This window comes from Orycteropus afer, unplaced genomic scaffold (assembly GCF_000298275.1).
Source record: "Orycteropus afer afer isolate SDZICR_OR568_19922 unplaced genomic scaffold, OryAfe1.0 scaffold00382, whole genome shotgun sequence".
NCBI lineage: Eukaryota > Metazoa > Chordata > Mammalia > Tubulidentata > Orycteropodidae > Orycteropus > Orycteropus afer.
The window spans coordinates 1485892-1500913 of record NW_006921969.1 but is presented as its reverse complement, the minus strand read 5'-3'; the positions used below and the strand labels follow the sequence as shown (position 1 = coordinate 1500913).

General features: G+C 38.5%; 1 protein-coding gene across 1 annotated transcript in view; it reads left to right on the top strand.

The window, feature by feature from the left end:
• Positions 1 to 15022, top strand: part of PRDM5 (PR/SET domain 5) — a 449183-nt gene that overhangs the window by 294137 nt on the left and 140024 nt on the right. The window contains exon 13 of the mRNA XM_042782587.1: positions 2865 to 2950. Within this exon, the coding sequence (XP_042638521.1) occupies positions 2865 to 2950 (86 nt within the window). The remainder of the gene's footprint in view (positions 1 to 2864; positions 2951 to 15022) is intronic.

The following is a 15022-nucleotide window of genomic DNA, read 5'->3' as shown; positions in this document are numbered from 1 at the left end:
GTTGGTCTTGCAAAATTCTGCCATACGATTTCCAGCATCATTTCTGTTACTAAGGCCAAATTTTCCGACCACCAGTGATTTTTTTTTTTGTTTCCAACTTTCGCATTTCAGACACCAGTGATAATTAACACATCTTTATTGCATGTTTGGTCAATTTCAGACTGCAGAAGTTGATAAAAATTTTCAGTTTCTTCATCTTTGGTTTTGGTGGTTGGTGCAGAAATTTGAATAATAGCAGTATTAATGGGTCTTCCTTGTTGGCATATGGATATTATCCTATCACTGACAGCATTGTACTTCAGGATAGATCTGGAAACATTCTTTTTTTCAATGAATGCCACACCATTCCTCTTCCATCTTTTATTCCCAGCATAATGGATCATATGGTTGTCAGGTTCAAGGTGGACGAAACTGGTACATTTCAGCTCACTAATGCCTAGGATATCTATCTTTATGCATTCCACCACTTGTCTGTCAGTTTGTTGTACTGTGGTAGCTTGTGTTGCTGTTTGGCTGGAGGCTATGCCACCGGTATTTCAAATACCAGCAGAGTCACTGTAGTGTGGTAAATTACCTGGTATGGCTTTTCTAGCCATAAGTCTTTGTAAACTCCGTGGTGGAATTTTTCCAGAGCAACTGAGTAGCTCCTGATTGTTAAAGTTGTCCAGCTGGGGTATTTCTCTTGAGAGTGGCATGAAGCAGTCTTCTGGGAAGTTGTCTCTCTCAGGTGTATAGAATTCTGATGTTGGGAGTGGTTGGTTTGGTCACTCTACCAGACTCAAAAGGAGCCTTCCACGAGGCAGAAGGAATCTCTCACTGCCAGCTGGGAGAAGTGAGAGACACACATTGCGTAGAGAGAGAGGTGAGAGACATGCACTGCTGCTGGCAGAGAGACATTGAGAGACACACATTGCTGGGAGAAAGACTAGTAGAGACTGTCAGCTGAGAGATGGCAGGCTGAGAGAGACTAAGCATGTTACTGAACTTGAATTATAGCCTGTTGCTTTTCTAATAAACCCCATTATCTTTGAGTTCTGTGTGACCACTGCAGTGAATTATTGAACCCACCAGAGAGGTGGTGGGTGCTGCAGGAAGAACGGTTGGTGCCAGGGTTGGTAAAAGAAAGGGTTGGAGGGAGGCAGCATATCTGGCCTCGCAGTAATAGGCTTTGGACTGCTGATGGTGATTCTGTCTTCCTCTTGTGGGGTTATAGGAGGTCAGAAATGTGGCCTTCCCACCCCTTTGTCAGTCACCTGTGGTGGACAAACTGATTTCAGCAGAACTTCCAGACTAAGACAGACTCGGAAGAAGGAGTGAGTCATCCCCTTCTCAAAGCATTGGCTAGTGAAAACCTTATGAATAGTAGTGAAACACTGTCTTATATATTACTGGAAAACTTTATGAATACCCCTGAAACATTGTCTGATATAGTGCCAGAAAATGAGCTCCTTAGGTAGGAAGGCACTCAGAATATGACTGCAGGAGAGCTGCCTCCTCAGAGTAGAGCCGACCTTAATGATGTGAGTAGAGTAAAGCTTTCGGGACCTCCATTTGCTGATGTGGAATGACTCAAATTGAGGAGAAACAGCTGCAAACATCCATGAATAATCAGAACATGGAATATAAGAAGTATGAATCCAGGAAAATTGGAAGTTATCAGAAATAAAATGGAATGCGTAAAGATAGTGAGCTGAAATGGACTGATTTTAGCCATTTTGAATTAGACAACCATATGACCTACTATGTGGGAATGACTTCACATTAGAATTTTTTTTTTTAATGTGATGCTTATATGAATATTTGCTTGTTTTAAAAAACATATAACTATTTTTTAAACTCTAACCTCTAGGTAAGAGACATCCAGTTATATAAGAAGGTGTGTATCAATTATTATTTAGTTTAACTACCAGTGGTTCTGTTTAAAATATACCAATTTTATGAAATTGTTTTGGAAAGCATCACTTTCACCTAACTGAAACTTCATGTGAAATCTTTTTTAAAACAAAAATAAACAAATAAAAAGGAGTATCAATAAACCACCCAAATTATAGAATCTCTGTGAGTTGGAAGTGACTCAGTGGCACACAACAAAAAGTATCACCAACTTTCTGTCAGTTTGTCATACTGTGGTGACTTGCATGTATTGATTCTGGAAGCTGTACCACCAGTATTTCAAATACAATCCAGATCACCCATTGTTGACAGATTTCAGCACAGCTTTCAGACTAATAGTAGGAAGAAAGGCCTACCAAACTACTTAAAAAATTAGCCAATAAAAAGACTATGGATTACAACAGACTGTTGTCCAATATAGTGCTGAAAAGATGAGACCGTAGGTTCGAAGACACTCAAAATACACAGTGGATACAGCAATGGACTTGGCAATGAGAATCCTATTGTGAGACCATGCAACATTTTATTCTGTTGTGCTTGAAGTCACTTTGAGTCAGAGCTGAGTTAATAGAAACTAGCAACAGCAAAATGAGAATACAGTGACAGAATAAATTGATAAATAGAAAATGTTTTAAACAGATCTTTAAAATTAGGACATTTCACTTGGGCTCAACTGTTAAAAGGAATGAACAGTATACCTGCTTTTGAATGTTGTTCATTTGCAAGTATTGAAAGTACTTTGGGCTCAGCCCTCTCCAGACAGGGAGGATGACCATAGTCACTTCCTCCTCCACTGCTCCTTATTGAAATCTGCTCAGCTGTGCTCTGGAGCATCTTCTTGAAAGTGGCACATAGGCATATGTGGGTAGTAACTGTGTGGGTGTCCAAAATCTGAATGTGTGAAGGTGATGGAACGGTGCTTGCTTTGTGACTTTATGTTTTTCTCACACAGAGGCTTGCTTTATTTGTAGGTGAGCGTCCCTATCAGTGCCCTTACTGTGAAAAAGGATTCAGTAAAAATGATGGACTGAAGATGCACATTCGTACACATACCAGGGTAAGATTATATTCTTTTTCATTAGCATTTATTTAAAAAACCATATGTATTTAAAAATATATTAAGCTTTACATGAAACAAGGTGATTAATTCAAAATTAAATGTTTATTTGTGATGGATATTTGAGGATTTTTTTTTTATTATAAAATATTTCAAACAGATAGAAACACTAGTATAATGAACCCCCATATGCTCCTAACCTAGCTTCAAAAACTATCAATTAATGGCTAATCTCCCCCCTTCTTTTCTTCCTTCCTTCCTTCATTCCTGTCTCTATCTCTATCTTATTTTCTCTCTGTCTTAAATCTCTTCACCCATATCAAACCTGTCTCTTAATTTTCCATCTATTTTCCTTCCCTTCCCCACTCCTCTCATTCCTAGTAACCAACTACTAAAGGGGCAGGGAGAGGGCATTTTTTGACCTCCTTTAACTACACAAGAAGACAAAATCACCATCAGCAGCTCAAGGCCTGTTCCTATGAGGCTAGATACACCACCACCCTCCAGCCCTCTTACCAGCCTTGACACCAGCTACACCTCCTGCAGCACCCACTATCCCTTTGCTGGGTTTGATAATTTGCTGCAGTGCCCACACAGAACTCACAGATTATGGGGTTTATTAGGGAAGTAATAGCCTACAATTCAAGTTCAGGAATATGTTCAGGATAAAGTTCTTTGATCAGGGCAGTCTCCCCTCTGCTGTGCTGTGTAAAGGCCCTTAGACATTCCTCTCTGGCCCTTGGCGTCTCAGCCTGACCTCTGCCTCCGTGGGCCAGGTAAGACTGTCACTCTGTCCCATGCCTCTTGGTTCCACTGCCACCATTGCCCAGCTGGGTGTCTCTCTCAGCCAGGCAACTCCCTCAGCTGGCAGTGAGATTCTCCCCTCTGCCTTTGTTGCTGTTGTTATGTGCCATCAAGTCGGACCTGACTCATAGCGACCCCTCCTTGGGTTTCCGAGGCAGACCACTACGGAAGTAGATTGCCCCATCTTCCTTCCGAGGAGTGGCTGGTGGGTTTGAACCGACAGCCTTCTGGTTAGCAGTCAAGTGCCTTAGGCACTATGCTACCAGAGCTCCTCTTCTGCCTTTAGGAGGGCTCATTTTCAGCCTGGCAGAGTGACAACACTAACCAATCCCAACGTCAGAGTTCTACACACCTGAGAGAGAGTGAACTTTCCCAGAAAATTACTTTGTGCTGCTCCAACAGAAATAGCCCAGGTGGATGACTTTAACAATCAGGAGTTCAAAAGCAGCTACTCAGTTGCTCACAGCAAATTCTATCATGGAGTTAGTCACCAGGCTTATTATAGGAAATAATTACTACCAGCTGCCCAGCTAAGTTGACAGATATTTGGATGGTCCCACCTGGTAATCTAGTGGGAGTTACAAAGACTACGGCTAGAAAAGCCATACCATGCAACTCACTACACCACACCAACAAAGAAAATTTCCTTCCCTGTGTAAATCTTTCCTTGACTTTTTACAATAATGGACTCATACAATATTTATCCTTCTTTGATTGACTTATTTCACTCAGCGTAATGTCTTCCAAGTTCATCCACATTATTAGATGATTCGCTGATTCTTCATTAGTCTTTAATGTTGCATGGTATTCCATTGTGTATATGCTAAATATAAAATTATTCATAGAATGTAAAGAATTAGAAAGTATCACTGTTATTAGTAAACACCAAAACCAAACTCACTGTCATCGAATCGGTTCCAACTCATAGCAACCCCTCCTTGGGTTTCCAAGGCAGTATCTCTGCAGAAGTAGATTGCCCAATCTTCCTTCCAAGGAGTGCCTGCTGGGTTTAAACCACCAGCTTTCTGGTTAGCAGTCAAATACCTTAGACACTAACAGAACTTTTTGTTATCAGTAAGATGATTCAAATTTACAGTATACAAAATACTTATTTCAGAGTACGTATTACTAAAGAAATTTAAATTATTTTAAATTTAGTTTGGGAAGTTATGTTATTATGTTTAGTTGATATAGAAGTGTCAGTCATGTGCCTAAAAGATGAAATATACAGGCATTGGGGCCCTGATTTTTCTTAATGGAAACCAGTGATGTTAACCAGTATCTGGGCATGATGAATATATAATGTATTGTTTCACATGATTAGTAAAGATAAATACACATTGTCTTGAAACAAGAAAGTGTTGTTTTTTTTTTCTTGGAGTGTGTTAAATAGACTCTTTTCTTTCAAGAAAATGTGATATTTCCAATTCAACTAATTTGAGTTTAACTTTGTTTTGATATAAAGTTTTTTAACATTAGAATAATACAGATAGTTAAATACAAATGAATGCAAAGACTGCTAATTACCTAAGAAGATCAAGTATAGATAGGCAAATGAGAATATACCCATGACCATACATAAGTTTTGCATATGATATTCCTACATATGTATTCGTATTTGTTATAAAATGCCCATGTTGTTTGAAACTAATGGGGCAAACTTAGGATAACTTCTTAGTCACCACTAAGCACCTTGAAGGAGTGAGTCACTTGGCCTGCACCTGGGAACTATGTTTGTGGGGACATCAAGCTTAATTGGCACAACATAGTATACAAAAATAATGTTCTACATCTTACTTTGGTGAGTGGCCACTAGGCTCTTAAAAGCTTGTGAGTGGTCATCAAAGGTACAATTATTGGTCTCTCCTTGTCTGGAGCAAAGAAGAGTGAAGAAAATCAGAGACACATGGAAAAAGTTAGTCCAAAGGACTAATGGACCATGAAAACCTCAGCCTATATGACCCCAAGACCAAAAGAACTAGATAGTGCCCAGCTACCAATGCCAACCACTCTGACAGGGATCAAAATTAGAGCTCCTGAATAGAATGGGAGAAAAACTCAAAATCATAAAAAAGTCTGGCTCATGGGTCTGATAGAAACTGGTGAAAGCCCTACAACTATGGCCACAAGCTACCCTTCAGGCCTGGAAATGAAAAAAAAAAAGAAAAGAAGAAAGACTACTGATTACATGCCATGTACTACACTAAGCCCTTTACACTTAAGCTCACAACCAACTTGTGAGGTAGATATTATTATGATCTCTTTTGACAAATGAGGAAACTGAGGCACACACAAATAAGTGGCAGAGTTGAGTTTTGAACCCAGGCTGACTAGCTGCTGAGACCACCCCCTTACTTAACTTTAACTTACACTCTTACGAAGATTACACTCTTCTGCTTCATTCAGTTAAAGATTTCTTCTTTACACTGACGACCTTTTTTGTGTATTTTCACGCCAAATTACAGTTCTTGTTGTGTTGAATCTGACTTACAGCAATCCTACATGACAAAGTAGAACTTCCTCACAGTGTTTTCATAGACTATAATCTCTACAGGAACAAATTGCCAGGTCTTTTCTCGCAAGGAGCCATTTGTGGGTTTATAACCTTGACCTTTCGATTAGCAGTGGAATGCTTAACCATTGCACAACCGAGGCTCTTTGAAATTACAATAATGATTCCAAATAAAAACTTCCCATGTTCTTTTGAATATTTGAACCTTGACTCAAGCATCTTGATATGCCCTCCAAAGTATGCATGTACAGATGGTACCTTGTCAGCACCTCTCAAGCATTAATTGCATAGAAAGAAAACAATTCCCAGCTTTACTAAGGGAACATCAAAAAATGCATAGAAATAGCAGCGTCTAGTATTTTAGATCATGTTGTAAGAAGGGACCGTTCCCTGGAGAAGGATGTCATGCTTGGTAGGGTGAAGGGTCAACGAAAGAGGGGGAGGCCTTCAACGAGATGGATTGATATGGTGGCTGCAATGATGAGCTCAAGTATAGCAGGGATTGTGGGGCTGGCGCGGGATCGGGCAGTGTTTCGCTCTGCTGTGCATGGGGTCGCTATGAGTCGGAAACAACTCGACGGCACTTAACAAAAACAAAAACAGTATTTTAGACAAAACCCATACAATTAATAAAGTGCTATAGAATGAGCAGCGTGCACATAAATGCAAGTCTGTTAGGTTTTGTCTGAAACTCTTCTTTATTTAAGTTTCCTTTCTCATGTATCTTTTGTCACAAACATCTTTAGTTTGAAATCCTGTTTCTTAAATATTAGATGAATCGGATAAATGCAGATATTCTTTGCATATTCTTCCAACTTCCCAAAAACTAGTTAAGGTTATCAGCTAATTTAATCAAATAAATGTCAAGAATTAAAACAGACTTTCAAGACTGCTTCAAAAAAATTAAAAATTCTAAAGAAACAGCTCTGCAGCCTCTTTACTATTCCAATATTGGATTTGAAAACTCAGTTCAGAAAAGATGCCATTATATTTGCCATAAACACATTTCAGTTTATGTACTCATATTACATTTATCATTCAGATAGCTCTAATTCCTAGACACTGTTGTCTTAAAAAATTTATTTAAAATATATATATATATATATAATCCAGCAATTTACAGCATTAGGAAATTTTGATGAGACTACACAAAATGGCATGCTGTATTTGAACCTTCAGATTTGCATTCTGTTGTAACTGCATGAACGCCTGAAAGAAGGAACACAAAGCTATTTGTCTCAGGATATTGTTGTGGGGTCCAGGGAGAGCCCAAGTGTGGGAGATAATTTGGCTGAAATCCATGTAGGCTGACATGTTCAGGAAGAGCCTAGACCTGAAGATAAAGGCTACTAATGTAGTTAATCTCTTATGTGTATTCTCTTTGTCTCATATTTTTAGAGCATTCACTATGATATGCCTAGATATATTTTTCTTTGCATTTATTTTATTTAGATCAGTGATGGTTTTTGTTAATTTTTTGGAAATTCTTTGCCTTTATTTTCTTTTTAAATTCTTCACCCTATTTTTCTCTCTGTATGAGATACCCATGTTGGGGCCATTGATGCTTCGGTGGTAGATTCTCACCTTCCGCGTGGGAGACCTAGGATCAATCCTGGCAAGTGCACGTCATGCACAGCTGCCACCTGTCTGCTAGTGGAGACTTGCATGTTGCTATATGCTACTGTACATGTTTCAGCAGAGCCCATAGGCTAAGATACTCTAGGCAAAAAGGCCTGGTGGTCTACTTCCAAAAATTATCCAGTGAAAACTGTGGATCACAGTGTTCTGATCCACAACTGATCCTAGGGGTAGTACAGACTGGGCAGTATTTTGTTGTTTTGTTCATGGGATTGCCATGAGTCAATGTCTAATCAAGGGCAGCCCATAACATTGCATACATGTTTTGGTTACGTAGTTCTGCTCTGATAGTAATATACCACAAATGAGATGGCTCAAACAAATGGGTTTATTCTCTTACAGTTTTGGAGGCTAGAGATCTGAGATCAAGGTGCCAGGCCTTAGGGTTGGGTAAAAGCCCCTCAACCCTGGGCTTCAGCTCTTCCTCTTGCTCCAGGACCACTGAAGCTAGAGTCATCTCTTCACTCAGGCAGGTGCTGGCTGCTAAGGTGGACAAGTCTAAAGTAGACAAGTGAAAAGGCAGTCATGATACTTTCAAAACACATGGCAGGCTGTTGACTCAAATCCATTAAAAGTCCCTAGATCGGCAAAGCGTGGCAGGCTGCTGAGTGAAGACTCAGCTACACAAGGGGACCAAGTGTGCCAAAAAGCTACAAACCTTCCTAAAGCTTCTCATCATATATGAGAAACAGACCAAATCCCTAAAGCAGCTACTCAGCTGCTTGTGGCAGAATCCACCATGAAATTGATTGCCAGTCTCATCATGAGACTGCTACCAGCTGCCCAACCGCTCAAAAACCAGGTGCAGTCAACTTGACATATAACCTTAACTACTCCAATTTGTAGGAGCTCTGGTGGCATAGTGCCTAAGGCATTTAACTGCTAATCAGAAAGCTGGTGGTTCAAACCCACCAGCCACTTCTTAGAAGGAAACTGGGCAATCTGCTTCTGTAGAGATATAGCCTTGGAAACCCAAAGAGTCCCTATGAGTTGGAACCAACACACTGGCAGTGACTTAGGTGTTTTTTTTTTTTTTTTTTTTTTAACCACAATATGTTAGACTGATAATATAGCATAGCTCATGGTTGCTCTTTCCTAGTTTATCTTTTTTTTTGTTCTTAATAAAGTATTATTATGTTTTTGTTCTTTGTGTCTTTATGATTTTAATTTCTATTGATATATTTCAGTTTCACTGATTCCTTCTTTTGTTGTGCTTGGTCTGTTGTTTAACCAGTTTGATAAGTTCTTCATCTTTAATATCATGTTTTCCATTTCTATTTTACTTGTTTTGTATATAGCTCTCATAACTGCTGAATAGCCCATTTGTTTATCCTGAATTGCTCAGTTGTCCATATTTTTCACTGTGTTATTTCATGTATTAATCATAATTATTTTATATTACTTCTCTTTTATTTCTACCATCTGGGATATCTTTGGGTTTAGTTCTGTTGACTTTTCCATCTCTTCATAATGGGCCAAAAACTTATTTTTAAGGTGTTACGTAATTTTTTATTACATGCCTGTTATTGTGTATGAAAAACCAGTAGACAATGACCAAAAAACTTACTGCCATTGGTCAGTTCTGACTCCTAGCAACCTAATAGGACAGTAGATGCATCTTAGATGGCTGCTTGAAACCTTTTTAGACCCCAGTTGCTACTCACCAATGTAGGATAAGGAGCAAGACTTTTATGTATTTTGTTGTGCCAGTTGAGTCTGGTGTCCCCCAGTACTATGGTCCTGAGTTGGTAGATCCATTGAATCTCTCTCCCACAGTGTCTGGGTGTCTGTGAGGGATTACTCTATGTCTGTCTTCTGTTGTTTCTCTAAGGATTGTGGATATTTTGTATCACTGGTATCTGTGCAAGATTAGACTCCACTGAATCTGTCCTTGGTTTAGAGTGTAATCCTATTCACTGACCCCCATCTGATCTTCTCAGATGTTTATGTGTTTATCTGTATCCTCTTGTTAATGGTATTGCAGTATTGTGGATATACTGGTTGATATTAGCATCTGTCATGTCTTATGTGCACAATTTGGTGTCTTCCCTTTTCCTAATGTTATCATGGACATATCACAGACTCTTCCTATACATCCCTCCCCTTAGGTTAAATTTTTTTAAAAATTATTTGTAACATTTACCACAGATAGTTTTATGTCTTAATTGATTGCTTTTGGTTTTCAACATGGAAGGCACCTCAACCAAGTAGAAAGCTATTTTGTATACATTACTCTTTGAATGGGAGCTCTGGTAGCATAGTACCTAAGGCACTTGACTGCTAACCAGAAGGCTGGCAGTTCAAACCCACCAGCCATTCCTCAGAAGGAAGATGGGGCAATCTACTTCTGTAGTGATACTGCCTCGAAAACCCAAGGAGGTGTCACTATGAGTCAGGTCCGACTCAACAGCACATATCAACAACAACAACACTCTTTGAACATCAGTAAAAAATCCAGTTCATTTGCACAAATTTCAGAGCTCCATGTTCACAGCTTCTTTCCAGCCTTGTGTATAGTAATCACTAAATTTGTTCTTACTGATGTTAAAATGGAATTCTGCGTAATTAAAAGTAAGAGCAAGTCTTTTATGTTGTTTTTAATTTTAAAATTTTCTTTCATGGGGCCTTTCTGTTCTGGTCCTCGGGTAGTTCAGATATTAGTGGATTTAATAGCACTGTGCACTTTGCATTTTCTCTTGACACCATGAAGTGAAACCTTGGATTCCTAAGCATAGGCTGGGATGGAGTATCTCAGAGTTTCTAGCCATCAAAGATTGCTGGATTTATCCAGCAATTTTGAGGTGATGTACTGATGTAGCAATTGGAAATCTATGCAAAAAAAAAAAAAAATCTGACCAAACTACTAAGCTTCTGGATCATGCAGGGCACTGTAAATAAGATGTTTACATGAGGAGCAGGAGAAGGAGGCAAGAATTGGCATAGTGCCTAAGGCATTTGAATGCTAACCGGAAGGCTGGCGGTTCAAACCCACCTGCCAGTCCTTGGAAGGAAGACTGGGCAATCTACTTCCATAGAGATAAAAAAACCCCAAAAACCAAACTCACTGCCATGGAATCAGATCCAACTCACAGCAACCCTTCCTTGGGTTTCCGAGGCAGTGTCTCTATGGAACTAGATTGCCCAACCTTCTTTCCAAGGAGTGGCAGGTGGGTTTGAACCACTAGCCTTCTGTTTAGCAGTCAAATGCCATGGGCACTATGCCACCAGAGCTCCATAAATATACCACCTCTGAAACCCAAGGAGGGGTCGCTATGAGTCAGAATTGACTCAATGGCAGTGAGTTTGTTTGTTTGTTTTTGTATAGGGGCATTGAATAGGATATCTGAAGCCTTGAATGGAACAGAAAAGGTTCTTTACTGGCAAGAGTCACCTTAGAATCCTTATGAACACTTTATAAGGCATGCATAAAAAACTGAGATGACAGTCAATTCTATTGAGTCACCTAGGTAACGGGTTACCGAGAACTGTTACCGAGAAGGTGATATTTTAGTTACACATTGAAGAATATGTAACATTTTCAAGGTAGACAAGGAATGGAAGAGACAGATATGACTGCATGAACTACATGAAAGAAATACCTGCAGATGCAGTTAAGATGACCTGTCCACTGTGACTAAACCTGAGGATGAGTATTGAATGTTGGTGGGGTTGAGACAGACAAGGACTGACAATTTGATATCCATCCTGAGAACAGGTTTTGTTTTTGTTTCATGTTTTGTTTGGCGTAGAGGAGTGACATGATTAGCTTTATCTTTTAGAAATGTTACTCTGAAGTTATCCTTGTTGGTAAATCGAAGGAGGCAATAATGGAGGCAGTGAGACCCATTTAGGAGGTGTGCTGAGGACTAGGTGAACTAGAACGAGAACCCAGCTGGCATTGGGATTTGAAAGGAACACATACATATAAGAGATCCCTCTGTGGTAGTATTGATAAGGCCTGAATGTCTATTGCTTGTAGGTGATGAAGTATAGAGAGCTATGACAAATGAATCTGGATGTCTCTATCTAGAAGGTACATTTTGGGGTATGGTGATGTTTCAAATAAAGACAGGAAGTGTAGAATTAGTAGATTTAGAGAGGAAATAAGGGAGAAGAAAGAAGAGGTACTTCACACTTGTGAAGGCTAAGTCCTTGTAGAACATGGGAAGCTTTTTTTTTAAATATCTACATAAAGAAGACAGAGATTAAAAACAAATGTTGTAACTTTCAAAAAATTTATAATGATTTTGGAAAAATTTTTGAATTTTTACAATCTTTATTTTTTCTAACTTCCACTTTTGTACTATGGGGTCAAGAGGACATGTCTCATTGCCACTAATTGAAAACATCTTTAATTAGGTTTTGGAATTAGTAAATGTTTTATTGTTTCTAGAACTCATATACTTCTTGGAAATATGTCATACTATACAAATGAATCATTTAAGATAAATGTATTTATTTAGCATGTCATTGTATTCTGTTAGGCTCAGAAAATATATCTACATGAAAACGAGCTTTCTTATTCTATCACAATAAATTGCCTTTTCTTTGTAAAAGGGAAAATAAGACCATTTAAAAAATAACTTCCTTTTCAAGGACTGACAACATCATATTTTTCCTTTCTTTTTCCCTTTTTATCTTCTGTGAAAAAAATGTTCATGGTCATCATCCCACTTGACAGAGCTTCCTTTCTTCTTAATTTTTTGTGTAGTTGTGCTCATGAGCTAGTCAGCTACCTTAAAATCACCAGCAAACAAAATTTTAATTTCCCTGCTTGTTGTTGTTGTTGTTATGTGCCGTCTAGTCTGACCCAACTCAGAGTGACCCCTCCTTGGATTTCTGAGGTAATATCACTACGGAAGTAGATTGCCCAACCTTCCTTTCGAGGAGTGGCTGGTAGGTTTGAACTGCCAGCCTTCTGGTTAGCAGTCAAGTGCCTTAGGCACTGTGCTACCAGAGCTCCCATTCCTTGATTAGGGGGAATACATTTTTGGCGTACCAAATGACATTCCTGAAATTAAAGAGTTCTGATCCAGGCATTCTAGAGCGTGATGGTTGATTCCTTGAATTTTTATAGGCTTTGAAAGTAAGAGAGGGCAATTTAAAATAAATTAGATTTATTTCTCTTGTCAAATTTATTGGGTAGGTAAATTAATCCGTAGAAAATAGATTAAACCTTTTGTGAAGATAAATTCTGTTTCACTCCTTTGGGAGTTATAAGAATAGAGTTGCACTGATATGAGGGATTGAAATAGACCCAGGCACCAAATGTGATTCCTCTGGAGATTTTTAAAATGGTATTTAAGTTCTCCTTTCTGTGTGTTTATACTTAACTTGATTTTTGAAAAAGCTAGTATTACCTTTTTGAAACATAATATATATTAGTTGGAATAATGATGTGTTCGATAGTCTCCAAGATGATGGCCATGAGTTACTTCCTTCCTTCCTTATATGCACATGCTGTTCTTCTTATTAACAAGTGGAGTCTTATTCTCCTCCCCTTCAATCTGAACTGACTCCAGTGACTTACTTGACTAGTAGAATGCAACAGAAGTGACATTCAAGGATTCTGAGATTAAGTTATAATTAGCCTTGCAGTTTTTACCTTTATCTCTTAGAACCCAGCCAGCCACCATGTTGTGAGGACCCCAAGCCACATGCAGAGGCCACAGGTAGGCACTCCAGTTAACATCCAACATCAACTGCCATTTTAGACATCTAGCCTAATTGAGTTTTCAGATGACTTCAGCTGAAGCCAACAGATGACTGCAACTGCAAGACTGACTCTAAGCAAGAGTATTGCTGAGCCCAGTCAATCAATAAATCCATAAGAAGTAATAAGTTGTCATTCAGGCCACTACCTTTTTCTTTCTGTCTGTGTGTGTGTGTGTGTGTGTGTAGTGGAGGGCATTGTTATACAGCAATAGATAATTGAAATGCACTCAATATTGGACAATGCTGAATGAATAAATACAATATTAATTGCATAGCATGGTTCTATATTTTAAATTGGATGGTATTTCTGGTTGGTGTTAAAATGAGCACTTAGGAAATACTTCTACACAGACATGATCTGTTAAATCATGGTATCACCATTCAGCAGTGGGAAATATATTTTGTCATTGGAAAAATAAAATTCTTAAAATTCAGTTTTAAAAATAGTATTAACAGTTGTTTAGAAAACATATACTGTTCTGAGAAGTAATAGAGTCCAGAAACATGTCAACTATGAGGTTCTTATGATACTTATATATTTTTTATTCCACATATCCAAAGTCCAATGCCAGATCTGCTTATCTATCACCAAAATTTGTATAAATGAGCTAAGTAGAGAACTTTTTTATTTTCAAATAGTAGGCTTTATAATATTATTTCAAATAGACATTGGGATAGATGACTGAAGTACCAACATGATGATAGTTAAATAACCACCAAGGAGTCTAATACTGGGTTATCAAGCAATACTCAAATCAGGGATGATAATCTATTTTGTGGATCCATGTGTGTAATTCTTGCTTTGGGAGCTGGTAGTACAGAAAACTCAGTTATGGGTGAACTGTGCTCAGCCATGACGACCATAACTAGAAGTTTGATTGGGACTCCCTCTGTTTGATAGTTCCTAACTGAAGCTACTTCAAATAAACAAATCTCCATTTTTGAATTTAACAAGTGTATTGTTATTATTAAGGAGCTGTTGTGGCATAGTCCCTAAGGCATTTGACTGCTAACCAGAAAGTTGTCAGTCTAGGAAGGAAGAGTGGGCAGTCTACTTCCATAAAGATTGACTGCCTCAGAAAACTCAAAGGTGGTCACTATGATTAGGAATCAACTTGATGGCAGTGAGTTTGTGGTTTTTGGGTTATTGTTATTATTTGTTTATCTGTTTCTCCTTTATTAGACCTTGAGTTCCATGTGGACAGGAATTGTATCTTACACCTCTTTTTCTTCAGCATCCAAGTGCATGGCACCTAGTGGGTGGTCAGTTTGTTGAATGAATGAAGTGAAATATCAGAAGTAAAGTACATTAAATTTACCAAATCAATGTGGCCAAGATATAGGTAAATAAGATATATATGAATTTCAAAACCAAAGACAAAGATAGAATCCTGAAAGCCACA